The sequence below is a fragment of the Lissotriton vulgaris genome, chromosome 5 (assembly GCF_964263255.1).
Source record: "Lissotriton vulgaris chromosome 5, aLisVul1.2, whole genome shotgun sequence".
NCBI classification, from domain to species: Eukaryota; Metazoa; Chordata; class Amphibia; order Caudata; family Salamandridae; genus Lissotriton; species Lissotriton vulgaris.
Window position 1 is genome coordinate 1829654274 of NC_141693.1, and position 20868 is coordinate 1829675141.

The 20868-nt window shown below is 47.8% G+C and overlaps 1 protein-coding gene across 1 annotated transcript in view; it reads left to right on the forward strand.

The window, feature by feature from the left end:
* SKAP1 (src kinase associated phosphoprotein 1) overlaps nt 1–20868 on the forward strand; it is a 1438262-nt gene that overhangs the window by 1294922 nt on the left and 122472 nt on the right. Inside the window, exon 11 of the mRNA XM_086924266.1 lies at nt 8058–8170. Within this exon, the coding sequence (XP_086780392.1) occupies nt 8058–8170 (113 nt within the window). The remainder of the gene's footprint in view (nt 1–8057; nt 8171–20868) is intronic.

Consider the following 20868-nt stretch of genomic DNA (forward strand, 5'->3'; position numbering starts at 1 on the left):
AGGGTGAGGGTGAGTGAGGGTGGGTGAGTGAGGGTGGGTGAGTGTGAGTGAGGGTGAGTGAGGGTGAGTGAGAGTGAGGGTGAGTGAGAGTGAGTGAGGGTGAGTGAGAGTGAGTGAGGGTGAGTGAGGGAGGGTGAGGGTGAGGGTGAGTGAGGGTGAGTGAGAGTGAGGGTGAGTGAGGGTGAGTGAGAGTGAGGGTGAGTGAGAGTGAGGGTGAGTGAGAGTGAGGGTGAGGGTGAGTGAGGGTGAGTGAGAGTGAGGGTGAGTGAGAGTGAGGGTGAGTGAGAGTGAGGGTGAGTGAGAGTGAGGGTGAGTGAGAGTGAGTGAGGGTGAGTGAGTGAGGGTGAGTGAGGGTGGGTGAGGGTGAGTGAGGGTGAGTGAGGGTGAGTGAGGGTGAGTGAGGGGTTGATGTTGAGGGGTTGAGGGTGAGTGAGGGTGAGTGAGGGGTTGAGGGTGAGTGAGGGTGAGGGTGAGTTAGGGTGAGGGGTTGAGGGTGAGTGAGGGTGAGGGGTTGAGGGTGAGTGAGGATGAGGGGTTGAGGGTGAGTGAGGATGAGGGGTTGAGGGTGAGTGAGGGTGAGGGGTTGAGGGTGAGTGAGGGTGAGTGAGGGGTTGAGGGTGAGGGGTTGAGGGTGAGTGAGGGTGAGTGAGGGGTTGAGGGTGAGTGAGGGTGAGGGGTTGAGGGTGAGTGAGGGTGAGGGGGAGTGCGGAAGCAGCACGGAGGGCAGGGAAGGGCGGAAGCAACAGGGAGGGCAGGGAAGGGCGGAAGCAACAGGGAGGGCAGGGAAGAGCGGAAGCAACAGGGAGGGCAGGGAAGAGCGGAAACAGGGAGGGCAGGGAAGGGCGGAAGCAACAGGGAGGGCAGGGAAGCGCTGAAGCAACACTGAGGACAGGGAAGGGCTGAAACAAAACGGAGGGCAGGGAAGGGCTATTTTGTATTTTATTGTAAATATGCGGACACAGAGGGATGGAGCTAGCCTTGCGCGAAGATGGCTGCGCTCTAGGCAAGCTCCTTTGGCTGCCACCTAATGAACAGCAATATGCTGCGGTAAACAAAATAATTAGAATTTAGAGAAGCTGACCTGTGCTTCGTAGGGGATTGAGGTCCCCCGCTAAAAGGTCTTATACTAAGAAAAATGTCCAGAAGGAAAAGAGAGGAATGGTGGTAGCTGCGTTGTCAAAACTTTGTAAACAGCATTGGGTGCAGGGTGGATTCCAACATGGCGGCAAAGTGTCCCATAACAGAAAACAGGTCAGCGTTCTAGCCCAATTGGAAGATTCATGTGATACCGGTGAGGCGCGCTGAGAGCTGCGCACTTCACCTGAACATTTTGAGGAATAGGAGGTGTTCCTTCACGTCGCGTTTCGATAGGGAAATAAGAAAAACGCGTCGCAAGATTTTCCGAGCAAGAATTAGAGTCTTCCTACAGAAGATACAAGTAAGACTGTTCCGATACCTTGTCAGAGTAAAAGTTCATAAATATTAACTGCGCGTGCTCTCTGGAGGCTCAGCTTCTCCTGAGCTCATGCGCAGTTGAACAGAATATCTTCTAGAGTTTACCAGAGTCTACCAGAGAAATATTTATCAAGTATTCTACGAGTATCAAAGTAAACAAAATAATTAGAATTTAGAGAAGCTGACCTGTGCTTCGTAGGGGATTGAGCACACAAAATAGGCTTGCCACCGTACATGTGAAGCAGGCGTTGTCCCGCGGCCTAGATGGAAGCGGCAAGGACCGCCCTGCAGAGGATGTGGGAGGCCGCTGGCTGTGAGCTGCTCCTGTGCAGGCGGGCACTCTGTGGAGCCGGTCAGCGCTTGTGACGCTGTGCTCTGCAGCTGGAGGACGGCCGGCACCGAGAGAGCTGCGACCGGCCTGTGGGAATGACTGGCAGGATCAGTGTGCCTGCAGCCCGGTAGATGAGCATGGCTCGCGGCGGACTGAGACGTAGTCTTGCTGTAGGCTGCGACACGGCGGGAAGGGGAGGGGGCGGAGCGGGTGAGCTGCGCGAGGGACGCAAACCGCGTGGAGTCTTACCGGGGGAGGGGGGGGTGGGCTTGGAGGAGGGAGACAATCAGAGCAGATCGCCGGGGTTATTCTTGGCGGCTCTTAGGGAGGTCCGGTTATTTTGTGTGCCGATGAGAATCTAGGCGCAGTTGTGCATGCACAAGGCTATTCATGAGGATGAAGGAAAGGGTTAGCCTTAGTGTTTGAAAAGACGAGTGATGTGACCGTTGCGGCGGTGTTACGCGGAAGGAAGTTAGACGGCGTTAGACGGAAGGAAGAGAGGGGAGGGGGAGGAGAAATGCGACACGGCGGGAGGGGGCGGAGCGGGTAAACAAAGACGGACGTGCACGCGCACGCGCTTTTAAGGTCAATGCGCATGCGCATAAGCTCAATGCGCATGCGCATTGACCTTAAAAGTCACGGGCACTGCAAGGAATCGCCACGATTCCTTGCAGTGTAGATAAAGAGTGGATAAGTCGCAATACTCTCGCCTTGCTCGATGCGCATGCGCATCGACAGGCGAGACCTAATAAAGGGAGTGCACTTGAAAATGTTATTGGGACTTGCAAGCTGACATTGCCTGTACACTGGAGACGCACGCTGTTGAGGTGGATACTTTTACAGTATGGCCCAGGGTTTTCCATGTATAGTTTAATGTATGTGCGGATGAAAACAGGAGTCTGTTGATATTTGGGGGAAAATTATCTCTCTGCTGAGGTGAACCATGTAGTAGAGACAGGAGATCTTTATGCTGATTTGAAGGGTGCTATTCTTACTATGGTGCTGATCAATGGCCTTATAGCAGCCTGGACTGCTTTCCTTGGATACATTTGGCTCAGGGGAAGAGTTTAACATATTGATGAACCACACCATGGAGCACACCATGGAGAGGTCTCGGCGGATAGGACTCTTGTGCTTTAGCCGATTGTTAGGGATACTTAAACCCTCAGGTAAAGGCCTTTACATTTACCTCCTACTTAAGAGCATCATGTACTAGAATAGATCTGATGTTTATAGTGATCAGTACTTTGCATATGACCCAGAGGGACAGGGTTAACCCTGTCTCCCTTTCTAGCTGTGCCCGCTGATCCCTTGATGTGTCCTCTGCCATTGGGGAGCAACAGTCTGAACTTTTAGAAATTAAGTGCTTTTTGTATTTAAAAGACAAATTAGTAGCAAGAAACTGCTGTTGCATATGTTGTTTTTTTTAACTATAACTTTGCGCTTTTCCCCCAAAAAGAAGTCATTTGGTGGAAGACAATCAAAGGCTCAGTTGGACACCTTGTTTTATCACAGGCAGCACACTTGGAAAAGATCAGCAGCGAGAAAACAGCTGAATGTGACTCTTAAAAAGCCGAGTTTGCACTCCTTAGGAACATACAACAAGATTATAAGAAAGGTGACAAGCCATATACACTTGGGGGCATTTAGACTGAAAGGTATGATTGAACTAAGTTCGGTCCTGGTTATTAAAAATGTCAAAGGGAAAAGTATGTCCAAGTTAAAACTTAGATTTTCAGGAGACTTTATAGTCGTTTATACTCTTCTGAGGGATATTTTAAATTGACATTAGATCCTACCTCAAAAATATAGCCATGCCCCCACTCGCTGAATTGTCTCAATAGCTCTTCAAGGGACATATCGCTAACAATAATGTTTTAGTAGCTATGATGGATGTCAAATCAAAAAGAGCTGCAGGCCCTGATGGCTTCTGAGCAGGTTTTTATGAGGTCTTTCCCCAGCTCCTGTTGAATGCTCTGTCATTTATTCCATTCTTGCATCACTGAGGGGGAGGATCATTCCCTCTTTGGGTGAATTTATTGATGTTGGTTAAATCCTATCTTTGCGTGCCAATTAAAGGTGTATAGTCGTGTAGAATGGGGACATCAAACTCGTTGATAAATTCTTGCTACATATTTGTTGTCACTTCTCCTACAGTGGCTTAATTGGGATTTGTCACAGGGAAGCAGGCAAGTGGCAATCCTTGCAGGGCTGAAGGTCAAGTTTAAGTGGGCCCGCTCGATCGCAGTTTCATTAAATGTGGAAAAAGTATTTGATTGGGTCAAGTGGGCCTTCCTGCCATGGTCTTGTCAAGATATGATCTGGGACCCAAAGGCCTATAAGCTGCTGAGGTGCTATAGAGCGGTCCCAGGGTAAGAGTGATGATGAATGGTTTTCACTGAGACTTGCTGTCCGTATCAATAGGAGCCTGGCAGCGATGCCCGCGCCCCCCTCATGTTTGCTTTGGTAATGGAGCTCCCGCCCTGGTCTATAAAATAGGCTGAGAGGGAACTTAAAGACACTTTTTGGCAATGATGTCTTGCTTTGACAATGATGTCTTGAGTAGCCCTTGTACCATCCTTTAAAGGAAATATAGTGATATTGTAAAATATCTGGGTTCAAACTTAATTGGAGCAGATTTTAAACAATAATCTACCATACGATGCAACTCCTCGACTTCAGGAATCTTATCCTTTCACCTGCCCATATACCCTATGTGCTACCAATCACCCAGAAGACTGCGACTACACGCGGTCCTGGTGTAACCAGGCCATATTTATTTTCTTTTTTAATTTATTTTATAAAGTTTTATATAGCGCGAACGAGCTCATCGTAGGGTGCTGTGAGAGTTTAAGACCGAGGCATTGGCTTCTAGCTGCTAAGATCACACCCTAAGAGTGGCAAAGTTTACACTCTTATGCTCCCAATGATGGAAGGGCAGGTAGCATGCCTGTCAGGCAGTGATGCTTAGCAGCTTCCATGAATGGATGACACATGTAGTCTGAAATGCTCTAGATGAGGAGGCTGTATGGAAGTCCTTGAGATAAATATCCTGGCTGAAATCTAAGAAGCGCCCCTTTTGCTGTGTAGCAGTATCATTCCTTCTCCAGAATTTTCAGGACTCTAGCGGTGCAACTGGGCCTGACAATAGTCCCCTACCTATGCCCCTCTATATATTATTTTTTATTTCTTTTAGTTTGATTTTTTTTATAGCGCAAACATGACCTTTGAGATATCCGAGCCCTTTACAAATTTTACAGAGATCAGAGCAATAATAACAATAATATCAAATTTAAAAAAACAACAGGATAAGGTAGTACCCAGAGAAGGGAGTGTATGCTTTACAATGTTCTGCGAAAGGGAAGGACAAGGGGACGGAACTAGGGTAATTTAAGTAATTAAAAAGAAACAAAGGTCCCTGTTGAGCAATACTTATTATTTTGTAATAATACAAATTGCAATAATTGCATGTATAAACAGGGTGTAAGTGGGATGTCAGACAGAAAGAGTCTCAATTACACTGGCTTTGGTTATGCAATGATTTAGGTAATTGGAAAAAGGAATTGGTCGTTTTTTGTATATAAAAAAATGTATCTGAAACCTTGCACATATTGTTTCACAAATGTTTCCAGATGTTTTGGTTCATAATTTCACTTGGGACACAATTCACGAATGTAAATAATTATTGTTGAACTTGTCAAAAAAAAATTTTTCATTTCTTATTTTTGCCTGATGCAATACAAATCATTGCATAACCAAAACCAGTGTAATTGAGTCTCTTTCTGTCTGACATCCCACTAACTCCCTGTTTATACATGCAATTTTAGCAATTTGTATTATCACAAAATAATAAGTATTGTTCCACAGGGACCTTTGTTTCTTTTTAATTACTACAATGTTCCGCGAGCAGAGGAGATAAACAAATTACAGGATCAGGAAGTAACGCGAAAGGTAGGGTAATGCCTTTACTGAATAGTCTAAAAAACACTAAAGTAGCCGGTAAGCCATAGTCATGAGAATAATTGAGGAATCGGGATAGGTATCTAAGGATCTAGGGATACTCCTCAGTTCACTCTAGATTATAAATGATGGTGTTTTGAGGGATGGTGAGCAGCAGGCTGTACATTTGAATCACATATATTGACATTAAAATACAAGAAATCACTACAATGCGAGGCAGGCTTTTAAATGGAAAAGGTGGATCGTCTAGACACTCAGTTACGTCACTGGGTACTCTCTCCTGGGTAGGGTGGTGAAACCAGGAATATTCACTCACCCCCCACGTTTAGAAATTCATCTCTTCTGAACAGAGCTCAAGGGATTCAATTTCTGACACCTATACAATTCTGCAGGCCAAAAGGAACATATCCCCTCCGATACGCATTGCGGCTTGTCCTCGGAATGACTGCTGTTCACTTCTGGTGTGGCCAGAACCTCACCCTCTCTGCCAGGGACAAGGTGACTGGAATGCTGGAGCCATATGAGAAGCGGGTTGGGTTATTTCTCTGTCTTTTGGTTGAGTTAGCTTGTTCACAGGAGTCTGTGCTTGCCTGAGCTTCTGTGGTTGTTAGACTTTAGGTGAGAGCCAGCAGCTCAGCGGATAGGTGGATGGGAATTTGGATTGATGCTTTTTATATATTCCTCGATCAATGCTTTTGTATCTCTGCTGACTTCTGTTGTTGGAGAGGAGTGAAGTTGGAAGACCCTGATGATGGAAATTGGGATTTTCTTCCGGCTTATCTGAAAATATAATCTTAAACAGATCTGACATTTGTTTAAAATCTTTACCCTTCTGTCTCTAGCAGGGGAGGTGCAAGGTGTTGCAATTGATGTGTGTTCGGTGGTTGAAGTGGGGGGATCCGAGGGGCACGACGTGCCTATACTTTTTTAATTTTAGAAAAACAGTTCCCCTACTTTGTGTAAAAAGATGGCCGTCACGGTTTAAATGCTTCAGCTGACTCCTGTGCTGTAAAACTGAGGCAGGTGCAGACAGGTAAGCAAGCCCTCTTGCCAGGGTGCCTGCTTGCCTAAAAGAAATGTAAATGTGCACAACTAGTTAACCCACAGATGTAAAGGGTGCCTGGAACCTTTTATTGGCTTTAAATGATGGAATCACCTGACGTTTCAGCTACCAGCTAAGCTGAGAAGAGTGTGCTTTTAAAAGACAGCTATGAAAAAAAAGTTGCACTATGTACAGTCTGGGTATTCCTAAAACCTGCATTTTCAAAGCACTTTTTTTATCGTAAACCTCTTTGCGCATTTTGTAGCAGCCTTTCTTACTTTGTGAATATTGCAAGTTTTAAATAATGACTTACATGTTCACTGTGCTTTCTGTTATAGACTGGGACCTCCTAGCACTAAACATACACAAGTCACTATTCTCCAGTTGCACCAACCAGGATTCAATTCTGTGGCCCTCTGGTGCAGTGCATGAACTAATAGGGGTTTCATAATGTCTGGTAGTGCATTTCCCACTGAGTAACATAACTTGCACTTAATTTTCATTTAAGCTGTGCGTTATTATATATGTAGTTACCTGAATGTGAAAGACCTAAAAAAGTTACTGAATATTTCGATTTTTTTAAATACACCTTTGGCCTCGTAGTGGCAGCTGGTTTTTGAAGGTTTTTTGGGGGGGCGGGCGTAGGATGGGGGAGAGAGGAGGGAATTCATTAAAAATTAAAATACTCCCTTACTTGCCTGTCGCTTTCGTCCGTCTTCACCGTCACCTCTTCTGGGTTTCTGCCCACTTCCAGGGCAGGTAACAGGAAACCCTCTGGTTCCCAGCCTCCCGATAGCCAATCACAACATCTGAGTACCGTGGATTGGCGCTCAGCCAGAAAATGGGACGCTGGGCATGTTCTCCATGCAGGGTGCAGTGCAGCGTACATGGAGCACATGTAAAATGTGCATGACTGTTTGACGGGCCTGAGACAGCCGGTCAAAGCGTCCTGCGCACTAGGAGTGAGCAAACCACTCCTCCCCTGCCCTGCGGGCAGAGCAGCCCGGCCTCTACCCAGCTGAGCACGGGAAAAATGAAATGATAATAACAGTGAGTTATTATAATTTTATTTTTTCCATTTTTGACCTGCTCAGTGGGCGAAGCTCCTCCGCCTTAGTGAAGGAGCTGCCACTGTGGCCACGCCCCCACGCTCACTCACCCGCCCCATTGCACGCAGCATCACAGTTCCCATACTTTTTTAATGCACTTCCACTGCTGTCAGTGGCTCCTTGCCTCTGTGTGTAAACTGTTTTGTGCTTCCTTCTACAGGTGGATCTGCATATGACTACTCCAGCTACTACCAGGGCCTCTGGGACTGCCACGGCACCTACAGCGACGAGCTTTCCTTTCAGCGCGGGGAGGTCATCCGCATTGTGAGCAAGGTATTTGAGGGCTGCTCGGGAGGGAGGAGGGCCGGATCATGATGAGCGGAGCTGCCTCAGCCCAGAGTCGATCGCCTGTTTTTATGCGCCTGAAGTGTGCAAAGTGAATAAACTTAACACGATATTTCTTCGAGTTAAGGCTTGACCTATCTAGGGAACAGAGAGCGGTGTTTGCCTCTTACTGAGGTATCTCAAATAATGAACTAACTGTGAAATCTTGAGTTAAATGAATTCACTTTACACACTGCAGGCACATAAAACCAAGTGCTGTGGTCTGCACTGAGGCGGTGCAAGTCATCACGCCTCAGCCGCTGGTGCACTAAGTATGAGAGGGCGTGGTTTAGTATTTTCAAGATGGCGGCATCTGCAGCAAGTACAGCAGGAAACTGTGTTTCTCCTAAGCCTGCCCTTCACGTCACTGGCGATAATGTAGGTAAGGGAGTTTCTGCCACAGTCTGAGCAGGTATATGTAAGTCTGAGACGGTAGTGAAAGAGTCTGAGGCGTATCTGTGTACCTGAGCAGCTACAAGCGGTCTGTGTGCAACAGCGATTCTGTTCTCAGAATGGGAACAGATATTACAGAAGAAAGAGCTATTTCAAAGTAAAAGAGAGGGCCCGAGATTGTAATGGACCATAGAGCACTTCTCACATAGTGGCATGTCCACACAATCTAAGCAGATATCCTGGGCTCTGTGACAGTAGGAATAGTGGGCTGTAGGGTCTGTGTGACAAGACTCCATGACTACTGCTGGTTAACAGCTGCTTGCAAGGTCTGCAGACCAGAGCCTGGCATTCTTATGTGTTTGTGCCACTCCGAATTGGAACTTGCTTCCTTTGGAAATTAAAACTGCTTCTTCTCTTTTATGTTTACAGAAGTCTTTAAAAACATGGCTTTTTAATAAAGAGCATCTTTGGTCTGCAGGTTTTTCTACCTTGTTACTTAGCGCCAAGACGCCTCAGGTTATTAGTTAGCGCTTTACAAAAATTAAAATTAAATCACTCTCAAATGGAGTAAATTGTATCTGGTCTCCCTGGAAAGTAATCTTTCCAGCTTGATAACTTTGGTGGTAATGTATTTGTACTTTGCTACTCAGAGGTAGATATTTAAATAAAAAATGTCAATGTTTCTGGTAACCAGGGCCTGCGTTTCTCCTTTGTATGGAATAGAGGGAATGCCTGGCTGGAAAACTGAAATTAAAAGGCCGATTTGTTTGTGGGCGGTGCATGACGGGCGTTCCTCGTGTGCCTTGCTTCAGCTTTCTGGCTGTTGAATTGACAGTGCGTGTGTTGACGGGACCCTCTTTAGAGCAGCTTGTTTCAGCCCAGCATGCATTGCTGCAGGAGTTCAATCAAAATTAATTGTGTTCATAAGGAGAGCTCATAAGACCCCTGAAACAAAGGGCCCGGCTGCTTCCATGGTATATGATCCACCCGTACGCCTTTGTTTGTTGTTTTTATTTTCACTTTGTTATTATATTTTAAATAAAAACAGCATAACCGCATCGCTGCAGCGGCTTTTCCCGCTGTGTGCGGCAATTTTCAAAAAGCTGCGTTACATGACGAGCTCAGCTCATCATCAGCATAGCAGCGAAGAGGATAAAACGTCTACATGAAATCGCAGCATCTGCTCCACGGTGCATCCATGCCAATATATTGTCACCTTCGAGCGCTTCTCCATCCCACAATACCACAGGGAACGCTACCTCGCGTTCATATGCGTGTTTAACAGAACCCTCATATTCTGTTGAAGTGAGCTTTACACAGGACTTTAAGTGGGCCGGGTCCTGCTCGTGCTGAGCACCAGCAGTTGAAACAAGCATTAGAAATGCAATAGGTCTCGGATTTCTTTGAGTTGAGGTAATGGCATTGTAAATGGCAATGTCTTGTATCCATGTGTTATGGAGTGTATGCATGTGGTGTGTAGTGGAAATATGTGTGTTGGATTGGACTAGTAGCAATGGTGCATGCTGCGCTTTAGATTAATATGTTTAAAAGTAAGTGCAGCATAGTGCGATTGCTACAATAGTTAATTCTAGATGCGTTAACAATTGATATGTGCACTGATGGCTGGTGGTGTGTGTGCCTGTAGAAATTGTGCACTGATGGCTGGTGGTATGTGTGCTTGGTGGAAACATGCAGTGCCGGGTGGAGGTGTGTGTGCCTGGTGGAAGCGTGCACTGACATTTGGTATTGTGTGCGTGGTGGAAGTCTGCACTGACGCATGGTGTGGTTTGTGCTTGGTGAAAGCGTACATTGATGGCTGGTGGTGTTTGTGCTTGGTGAAAGCGTGCAATGACGGCTGGTGGTGTGTGGTTGTAACTTGTGTGTGTGTGGTTGTGTGTGTTGTGGTGAGTCTGTGGGGGTGAGTGTGTGGTGGTGAGTGTGTGGTGGTGAGTGGTGATGAGTGTGTGGTGGTGAGAGGCTGGTGTGTGTGAGTGTGGTATGTGTGTGTGGTGTGTGGTTTTATGTGTGTGGTCCTATGTATGTGTGTGGTGAACTTAGTTTTAGTGTTTGTCTCCTGCACACTCACACAGTGTCCTTACACACATACACTGCTCACTCTGCACATCCACACTGTTCATCCTGCATAGTCACACACTGTTCATCCTGGACACTCACACACTTTGCACCCTGCACACTTACACACTGTTCACCCTGCATACTCACACACTGTTTACCTTGCACACTCACAGACTGCAGTCACTGTCATTCTGCAGTCACTGTTACTCTGCAGCCACATTCACTCTGCAGTCACTCGGCAGTCACTCTGCAGTCACACTCACGCTGCAGTCACTCTGCAGTCACACTCACTCTGCAGTCATTCTGCACTCGCACTCACTTTGCACTCACTCTGTACCTGCACTCACTCTGCACTCACTTTGCACCTGCACTCACTCTACACTCACTCTCCAATCACACTCACTCTGCAGTCACTATGCAGTCACACTCACTGCAGTCACACTCACTCTGCAGTCATTCTGCACTTGCACTCACTCTGAACTCACTCTGCACCTGCACTCACTCTGCACTCACTCTGCAACTGCACTCACTCTACACGCACTCTGCACTCACACTTATTCTGCACTCACTCTGCACTCACATTCAGTCTGCACTCACTCTGCACCTGCACTCACTGTGCACTGACTGCATCTGCAATCACTCTGCACTCACTCTGTACTCTGCACTCACTCTTTCTGCACTCACTTTGCACCTGCACTCACTTTGCACCTGCACTCACTGTGCACTCACTCTACACTTACTCTGCACTCACTCTGCGCTCACTCTCACTGTACACTAATCCCACATACTGCTTACTCTGCACACTCACACACTATACATAAAATATGTGTTTGTAACTTTGATTTACAGTCTGTGAAAAAAACACTTTTTGCAAGTAAAAGTTGTTTATTGATATTCGAAAAAGGAAAACGTTTTCATTGACACAGTTGTAGGTAAGATCAGACATTATTAAATGTATCTATATGAAATATTCCAATTGTATGACTGTGCGCCTGCACTCACTCTGCAACTGCACTCACTGCCCCTGCACTCACTCTGCACTCACTCTGCACTCATTTTGCACGCACTATGCACTCACACTCTGCACTCACTCACACTCTGCACTCACTCTCACTCTGCAGTCATTCTGCACTCACTCTGCACTCTACTGCACACTGCACTCTACAGCACACTGCACTCTACTGCACATTGCTGCACTCTGCACTCTACTGCACTCTGCTGCACTCTGCTGCACTCAAGTTAGAGCTATTGGCATTGCTCATGACATTATTTTTATTTGTTTTTAAAACATAAATAAATGGCATTGTCATTTACAATGCCTGTAGCAGGGCAGGAGAGCAAGCAGAACCAACAAAGAGGGGTCGGGGGCAGGAGAGCAAGCACAACCAACAAGGGGGCGGGGGCAGGGGAGCAAGCACAACCAACGAGGAGGCGGGGGCAGGAGAGCAAGCACAACCAACGGGGGCAGGAGAGCAAGCACAACCAATGAGGGGGCAGGGGCAGGAGAGCAAGCACAAGCAACGAGGGGGCAGGGGAGCAAGCACAAGCAACGAGGGGCCAGGGGCAGGAGAGCAAGCACAAGCAACGAGGGGGCAGGGGCAGGAGAGCAAGCACAAGCAACGAGGGGGCGGGGCAGGAGAGAAAGCACAAGCAACGAGGGGGCAGGGGCAGGAGAGCAGGTACAAGCAACGATGGGGGCAGGGGCAGGAGAGCAAGCACAAGCAACGAGGGGGCAGGGGCAGGAGAGCAAGAACAACCATCGAGGGGGCAGGGACAGGAGAGCAAGAACAACCAACGAGTATGTAACTATCTGGAACCTGCAGGGTGGATTAGGTCAGAGTCCTGCAGACAAAGCAAATGTTTTAGTCTCACCAGGCCTGTCCGGTTAAGGTTTGATTGGGCATTTAAGATGGCCGAAATATCCTGTATTTGTGCCATGAAGGTTCCACAGGTTCCATCATACCTTATGCACCTGTCCAGTTGATGATTGTTTTTTTCGAAGAAAACTCAGAAATTAAAGTCAATGAAGTACGTTGCAGAGGGTTTTTCCCTAGTCAGTGCAAGTTATAAAGGTTCTGATTGGGGAGCAGCGCACAGTGGCGTCCCTACTTTTTTAGATTTACAATGAAAAGGGAGTGATTAGGTATGTCACTATTATCACTGAGTGTACAGCTAAGACCATAAGTCTGTGATCTTCAAGACAACTCAGTGATTTTCACTAGGCAAAGCAGTTTGCAAGCATTGTATCCCATGTGGAGTGGATCACGTACTAAAATTTTTAATAGCTAAGTAATAGCCCACCTCATAGTCTTCCAAATAACAATTTACTTAGCCAACTAGAAAAGTTTCATGGGTATTTGTATATACCTCTTCTGTAAGCATTCCGGAACGCATTCTCAGTCCAAGGCTGGCACAAAAGTAGGCTAAGCTTCAAAGGCCTCTAGAAACAAGGCCCTACTCTGTATTGCAAAAAGACGTATATGGCTCATCGAAGATCCCGTGAAGGAGTTCCTTTCCTATAGTATTAGTATATCTTCCTTTTAATCATATGCAAACTATGTGTTCTGCTCAAAGAAAACTATCATATTGTAGTGGAACGTCCCAGGCTCTAACTAGCAGCTCTAGGATAAGACCCCAGCTCACTTTTTAGCATTGCCAAGCTGCAAAAAAAAAAAGAACTGTTGTAAACGCAAGTGGCTGTGCGTCAGATTCAACTAGCTTGCAGAGCATGCAAGGAAGCAATGAAGGCAAGCATTGTCAGTTGTATAACCCAATGCTACCAATACTATTGTCCAAAGTGTGGTTGCCAGAACCTTGGACTTCTGCGGGTGCACTCCTTACAGCAGAAGCAGCTAAAACGAGGGGGAGGGGGCAGGGGGAGGGAGCCTGGGACTGGTCCAGGGGCTGATATTGCATGTATGTAGTATTAAATGTGTATACTTGTGAGCTGTGCTTGAGTGCTAGAAGTATATTTCGATCACTGCACCGTGAGCTTTGAGCAGAGGTAGGTGGGGGAGAAGAGCATGTGCATATCTACCAATGTGTCAAAGGCCGCGCTGACAACAGTTCATAACGCAGATCAAGCAGTGCCCAATGCAATTAGCAGTTCACATTATGGGGCAGAATCGTTACCCCAGTGCATTGATTACCATTTCACAAGTCGCACTCAGATGTTCATAACAACCAGTCAGCAACTTGGGGACTAATAAAAAGGTGACCTTCAGGTGCAGATAAAGTTGATTTTCATTCTGCACACAGAACCCCAAAACAGAAGCAAGTTGTAGATCACGCCATGATAAGTAAACAGTACCCACGTGCGCAGCGAGGCAAATCACAGGATGAACCCAGATGCATGTAACAGACAGCTATGGGAACAGCAAATTTATTTACGGGGCGGTAGCCATTCACAAAAATAACAAGCAGTGCTGACTGCAACTGAGTTCATATAAACTGAAAAAGGCGGGCCAGGTTTGTAGGGTAAGAGCTCAAAATGTACAACCAGATTCTCGAGATATTCTGTCACATTACGGGCCAGGAACTCAAGCGGACGAGCACACACAGGCAAAACCCGATGCAGAGTCTCGTGAGGGTCACACAGGAAGACTGGTGCCAAAGTGCGGGGCAAGGGAGTTGCAAATGAGAAGGCGGGCCGGGGGGGCCAGGCCGTTGTGAATTTGTGATTAGTCCAAATGAAAGGGCAGTGCCTAGTACCAGAGTACCTGTGCTGATTAGGAGGAGGAGGAGGAAGTGACGCAGAGGTTCTGGCCTTAAGTCATTCGATGCCCCATCAGAATTAAAGAAGTAAACTGCTATTAAACACCTAAATAAACAGCTGACAGCACAGGGCACACCACTCACCGATGTGGGAAAAGTGCTTAGCAACAAGGAGTAAATCTCTGGCCGCTTACCCAAAGCTTCAACAATAATCTCCGGTTATTGAAAATCCTCGAAAGGCTAAAACACTAAAAACACAGGAATACGACCTCACTCAATTCCGAGCAGTGTTACACAAACCAACTTTACGATCAATTTACAAACTGGCATTTTCCGCTGCCCGAGTGTGGAAAAGCTTACCGATGCGTGCAACAAAACCGCATGTACTGCCCGTGGTAAAAGAGTAAGGAAATCCGGTATATACCCTGTAATAAACAAAGGTAGATTAACTAACACGTTTTTCCAAAAGAATAAATTATCGCCACAACCCTTCTCGTAGTGGAAAGACTCAACACGAACAACGCCGTGAATAATCTTCGATGCTCTCACTCTGACACCTGCAACGTACGTGATGAAGTCCGCAGTGTGTCAGCCATTTTTAAAGGAGCCCGATCGGGGTCAAAAGAACGATAAGCGTCTGAACTTTATTAACACAATCTCCAAAGACAAGGAAACAATGTTTAATGGAAGACCATCTAATGGACCTGACGTGCTAGTACCTAATACTTACTCGTCAAGTGTAACACGCAGAAATGTTACATCTCCACAAAGGAGAAACCAATGGAAAATAATTGCACGAGCACCAAGTGTAAAACGAGCTTTGGCAGGGAGCCATCATGCGCGCACACACAGCTGGGAAAAAAAGAAACTGCAAAGAGGTGAATGCGCGCACAGCATCTGGCTTCAATTACTGCGGCCCCTGACAGCTGGTAATTGATGAAATAGCCTTCTGCTGCGCGTGTCCGAACGGAATATGCAGGAAGCGGAGCAACTCTACAGCCTATGGACTGTTGCGTTCTGGCTTGTAAAAACACAGCCATGAGAGGGCCAATTGCCATGCAGCGGCCATAAATAACAAGCAAAAATCATGAGTGTCTCTGGAATTCGTAGGTTAGATTTTCGAAGTCCTCATAAAAGGACTCTTAAGCCACGCCCACTTCGTGGGACATAGGCCCAGCCCTAAAAAGCAGGTGCTAAGACGGGTCTCTATCGGGCTCTCCATTTTTGCCCTCAGCATGCAAAATAAATCTCAACTCGGCAGCAGTATCAGCCTCACTCACTTCATTTGATGTAACTTCAAAGAGACTGCTTATAGCTCCTTTATCTCATCATTGCAGAACTGAAGCATTTTCAATAATGTATATAACGAAGCCATAGTTGTTGCTTACTTCTCTCATGCAACTAACAACCATTGGCAAAGCCAAAAGTCCTGGCTTGTTGTAGGTGTAATGGTACTTGTTGTATGAGATATCTGGTTGCAATGACAGAAGCAGCCAAGTACCAGTGAAGCGGCACACTATGCTGAGCACACATTTTTAGCTAAATTGTTATAAGCCGCGCTCTGCATACCTCGGCCGCGCCCCTTTGGGAGACCCCACATGCCTTAGTCAGAGGCATCAGAATGCTGCTGTAGGAGGATGCCCTTCTCGTCCCAGCATCCCACACGCATGCGCAACGCAGCTATCAGCACATCACCGAACATCCTCGGTGCCTTCTAAGACAGCATTGGCCAGGTACCTACCGACTGGGCCCCACGTCTGTCGCACGAGTTTTGTCCGATCAAAACCAATTGTACCTGCACGTCGCCTGTAAGTGTCACGGCTGCGAAGGGCATCAGGTGTTCAGAAATCAGACCCTATGGAATGCCTAGAACCCAAGTCTGTAACCCCCTCCGCCCACCCCGGTCCCGAAAACATCTGCAGGCTAAATTTGGAGGGCTATCTATAGGGTCCTCGTGTGACCGTGTCGTTCGAGCACCGCCACAGACGGTGCCCACGGAAGCTCGGGTCCGAATTGTCTCGACAGACACCTACACCGCTGAGCTGTAGGAGAGCTCTGACCGACCCACCCCCTGTGGCAGCACCGACCAGAAGATTGTCCCGCCCTGGAAGCGGGTATAAGGCAGGGCAACCGCAGTCTCCTTTATACTTCGGCGTGATCGGGTCTCCACGGGACCGCACATTTATGCGGCAGTGGAAGAACAGATTATGCGACAGGGCTGTCGCAATCATGTACAAGGGAAGTCGAGTTCTACATCATATTATGTGATTAACCGCAAGCTAAATGCCACCTACGATGGCAATATTATCTAGATATTGGGACAATTTATGACACATCTATAAAAAAATTCCAAAGCTTTTAAAAAACACATATGTTTCCGAAGAAAATCAACTCTATCAATTCAGCAGAAACTGTTCAAATAGTTTTTCACGGAAAAGTAATGATTTTGTCTTGCGTGGAAGCACATACACGCCATACACTGCCCTTTCTACTTTCTGCAGTAAAATTGATTGCATAAAGGTTACACTTTGATGCTCTCAGCAGAAATTAACTTACAAGTACAGACAATTTGGAATAGAAGATGTTTCCCTCAATTCAGCGCATCAGTGGTGTGTTTACCCTCGGTCACAGGGTCAGGTCTCCAGAAGCCCCCTCTACTAGGTACTCTAAGATTCAAGACATCCGACCTTAAAACGAAACATAACATTTACAGGCCTCCCGGTTTTATGCTATTTATGTTTTTAACGTGTATGTCTGGATTTAGCCATATTTATCTATGGCCAACTGACTGCCACATACCCACAATGTTTGTTTTGGGAATAAATGAGCGTGTAAAAGTGTATATTTCCACATATATGGAACTGATTAGCATGCACTCGGACTTTGATGTTAGTCGTGTGTTAGAAAATGAATCAGTCAAATATAACAAAATACTACACCTACAGGTATATATTAGCATTACACTATAAATACATGTTAACATGCCTGCATTTAAGAAAATTCGATCCTGTTTTTGTAACTCCCTATACTTTCTATCTGCTTAGCTGTTGGCCAGGAATTCATAAATGACCACATTGAGTCACTCAGAAGTAGCCTCATTTTCTCTATTTTTCCACTTTAAAAAATAAATACAGACGGGGGCGTGGCTTGGACGGCAATGTGGACGGTCGTCTAGGTCCGTTCAGCTCCACATCCCTGAGGGAAAACTACCAGCCAAACTAGCCAGATCCCGTCACAAAGCACCAAAACGAGCAGGGGAAGATCGGCGCTGAAAAGTTGTGGAAGGAACGAGAAGGTAGAGAAGCCTCAACACGAAGAAACGGCCCCCACACCTCCGAAGGCAACAGCAACAAGCAGTGCAAGATGGCGCCCTGAGGCTGTAACAACAGCAGAGGCGAACGCAGAGAAGAGGCACCAAGCACCGGGCGCTACACCGCACTCCCTCAACAATCACAAGCGGTGCTCCCTCAATAATCACAAGCGGTGCTCCACACAAGGAAACGCAGCCAGACACGCGCCACCAAATACCTGCCATCCGGGAAGCAGCGGGGCTCCTGTGCCGGTGATCGAGGTGCATGCAGTGTGGAACCACACCGCAAAAAAGAAGAGGCTGCCCGGAGATCCGGCGACTCGGCACCCCCCGCCAAGCAAGCAAAAGAGGTGAGCTTCCATCGCAAGGAGCGTCGAACCGGAAGTGGCTGCATGCGAGGGCGCCATCACAGGAAGTCTCTGCCAACCTGAAGGCGGAAGCGGAAACAGGGGTCCGGGCCGGAACAAGTGAGAGCGAGAACAGTCCTACCGGAAGTTCCCCACGGACTGAGAAGCGTACGGGAACCGGCACCGGAGGAGAAAGCAAAGAGCCCACACCCAAGCGGGAGCAAGCGGTGAAGCGGTGAAGGCGCGAGCCCAGCGCGTGCCCGGCAACACCAACACCAGAGCCAACACCAGAGCCGACCCCCCTCACTAACGCCGAAGTCGTGGAGCGCCGCTGGTTAGCTGCCCGGGAGCCGCACTGCCATTGGCTGACTCCCGGGTGCTGTCGGAGGCTCGCCTGGAGAGCCGCGACGCAATTGGCTGCTCAGGCGAAGTCGGCGGGGGAAACCGAAGAGTCAGCGCGATCACCGCCGGGCCCGGGAAGAAGCGACCTGACCTTGCCGAGGGATCACCGCAAGTGCTCCAGCCCCTGGCCTGCCCTGACCTGCCGTCTCTGCTCTCCCCCTGCCAGGTGCCCCTGGGGGACCCGCGCTACCGCGAGCACGGGGAGCAACGCTAGACGGAGAGAGTGCAATCAAGCAAGGAAGGAGCAGTGACAGGGCACAGCGATGTAAAGCAGCAGTAGACGAGTTCAGGAAAGAATTAAGTGCGAGTAGTAAACGCCACAGCCAAAGTCAACCACACGAGGGTGGGGTAAGGGTGCCAAGGTAGCGGAAGCTGCAAGAAGGGCTAACAAGCTGAACAGGTGGAACGGGTACTAGGATGAGAACCCTGCAGGAATCAGAACAGCCATAAGGGGCTGAGTCAACACCAGACGGGCTAGCAAGCCCAGTCCAGCGAGGCAAGCAAAGTTATATGCACAACTGGAACTCCCAGCACCCTCCTGTGGTCACTAAAAGAACAGCGCGCACCACTCCCCAATCAGAGGGAGCAAGCACCTAGGTGGAACGTAGAGATCCCGGCCAACATGCCACGTGAAGACGCATAGGCAAAATCAGGGGCTGTGGCACCCAACGCACCAAGGGGCGAAGCAACGCAATAATAAAAAAGGCGAGTGAGACAAGGCACACGCTGGCAGGACTCAAGGCAAAAACCAGAACGAGGCACATCCGAGAACCCAGCAGATACAGACAGCAAGGTATTCCAGCTCCAGCGTCGAAAGCAGTAGCCCTACCCAAGACAACCATAGCAGAAGGGCGGCTAGGCAACATCCTAGCCAGGAGGGGCATTGGAACAATGGCAGGCAACGAAGGGAAGGCAGTGGGGGACCAAAAAAAGCCAAAGATAGACAACCAGGGATCCCCTCTGAAAAACAATAAGGGCGAAACAGCCACCCTAGAAACGATCCTACGAAGAGTAAACGAAGGGATCGAGGTGGGGAAAGATACAAAACTCAAGGTGGAGAACATGCAGCTTGAGATGGCGGCTATAAGAGCGGACCTGCACAAAACAAATACAAGAATTGAAGTGACAGAAGGCAGAATAAGCACAGTGGAAGATGAAACAAGGGAGAACATCAAAGCCATAGCTGATCTGCAGAAAGTCACGAAAGCCATGCAAAAACAGTTAGCGGAGAAGGATGACAGGGCAAGAAGAGGTAACGTAAGGTTCCTGGGAATACCGGAGGGGACAGAGGACAAGGCGGGATCATGCGCAGCAATGCTAGAAGAGATGATTCCAAAACTAACCAGCATCACATTTGACAGAAGGTTCGAGGTGCAAAAAGCATACAGGATACCAGCAGGGAAGCCAACAACAGGCAAGGGGCCGAGGGCAATAATTTGCAACCCGCTTAGACTAAGCCAAACAGACGCCATCTTCGCCTTCGCTAGAAAAAACCAGAACCTGAGGTGGGAAGGAAGCAAGATTGTATTAACCCAAGACTACTCCAAACCAACGGTAGAGTCAAGAAAAGGATTCCTGGCCCCCAGAGAGACACTGCGCAGGAGAGGCGCCACCTTCAGCTTCGTCGGCCCTGCCAGATTCAAAGTAATAGATAAGTGGAAAACAATGATTTTTGAATGCCCGGAGGAACTAAAGAGATACCTGCAAGGTCCTCCAGTGGAAGAGATGGAGGATAACAGAAGCCCAGGAGCGGCGAAAAGAAGTGCCTCGCCGGATGAGAACGCACACTCTGAATAAGGGAACACTTACGGGAACAAGGGGAAAAAAATGCACAAGGAAACATATCTACCTCATTAAACCCATGACGGAATAAAATGAAATATAATCAGAATGAAGAACCCGACTGCAGATCCAGGACTATAGATCAAGGTCCCCAGCAGCTAGCAGTCGGCAGCGAAAATAACGAACCCAAGGTCAACCAAGGCACAATCGGAACGAGACAATCAGGCGGTGGTATAGTACGGTGCCTTGCTCTGCCCTTGGTCACATTTTCTCCCCAAATTAAGCTGCATCAGGGAAGAAAACTAACTCTACCTCAGGGAAAGACGCGGAGCGAAGGAACTTTGTTGTCGCACTCCCACTCAGCAAGTAAGGGAGGGGGGGAGGGGGGATGGACGGGTGGGGGAGAGGGGAGGAAGGAATCGAGGGGGAGCGGGGAGCACATACATGGGCCTACTTACTATCATCTATTTTCTCTATACTTTTTCCTTATCTTTCTCTACACACTCACATGGGGGAGCAGTGCACGCAGGAGAAGGGAGATGGTCCCACACACAACTCAGAGACCAAAAAGATGCAGAGGAAGGCCACTGCAAATGCGGAAAACAGAGCAGTTTAAATGACAA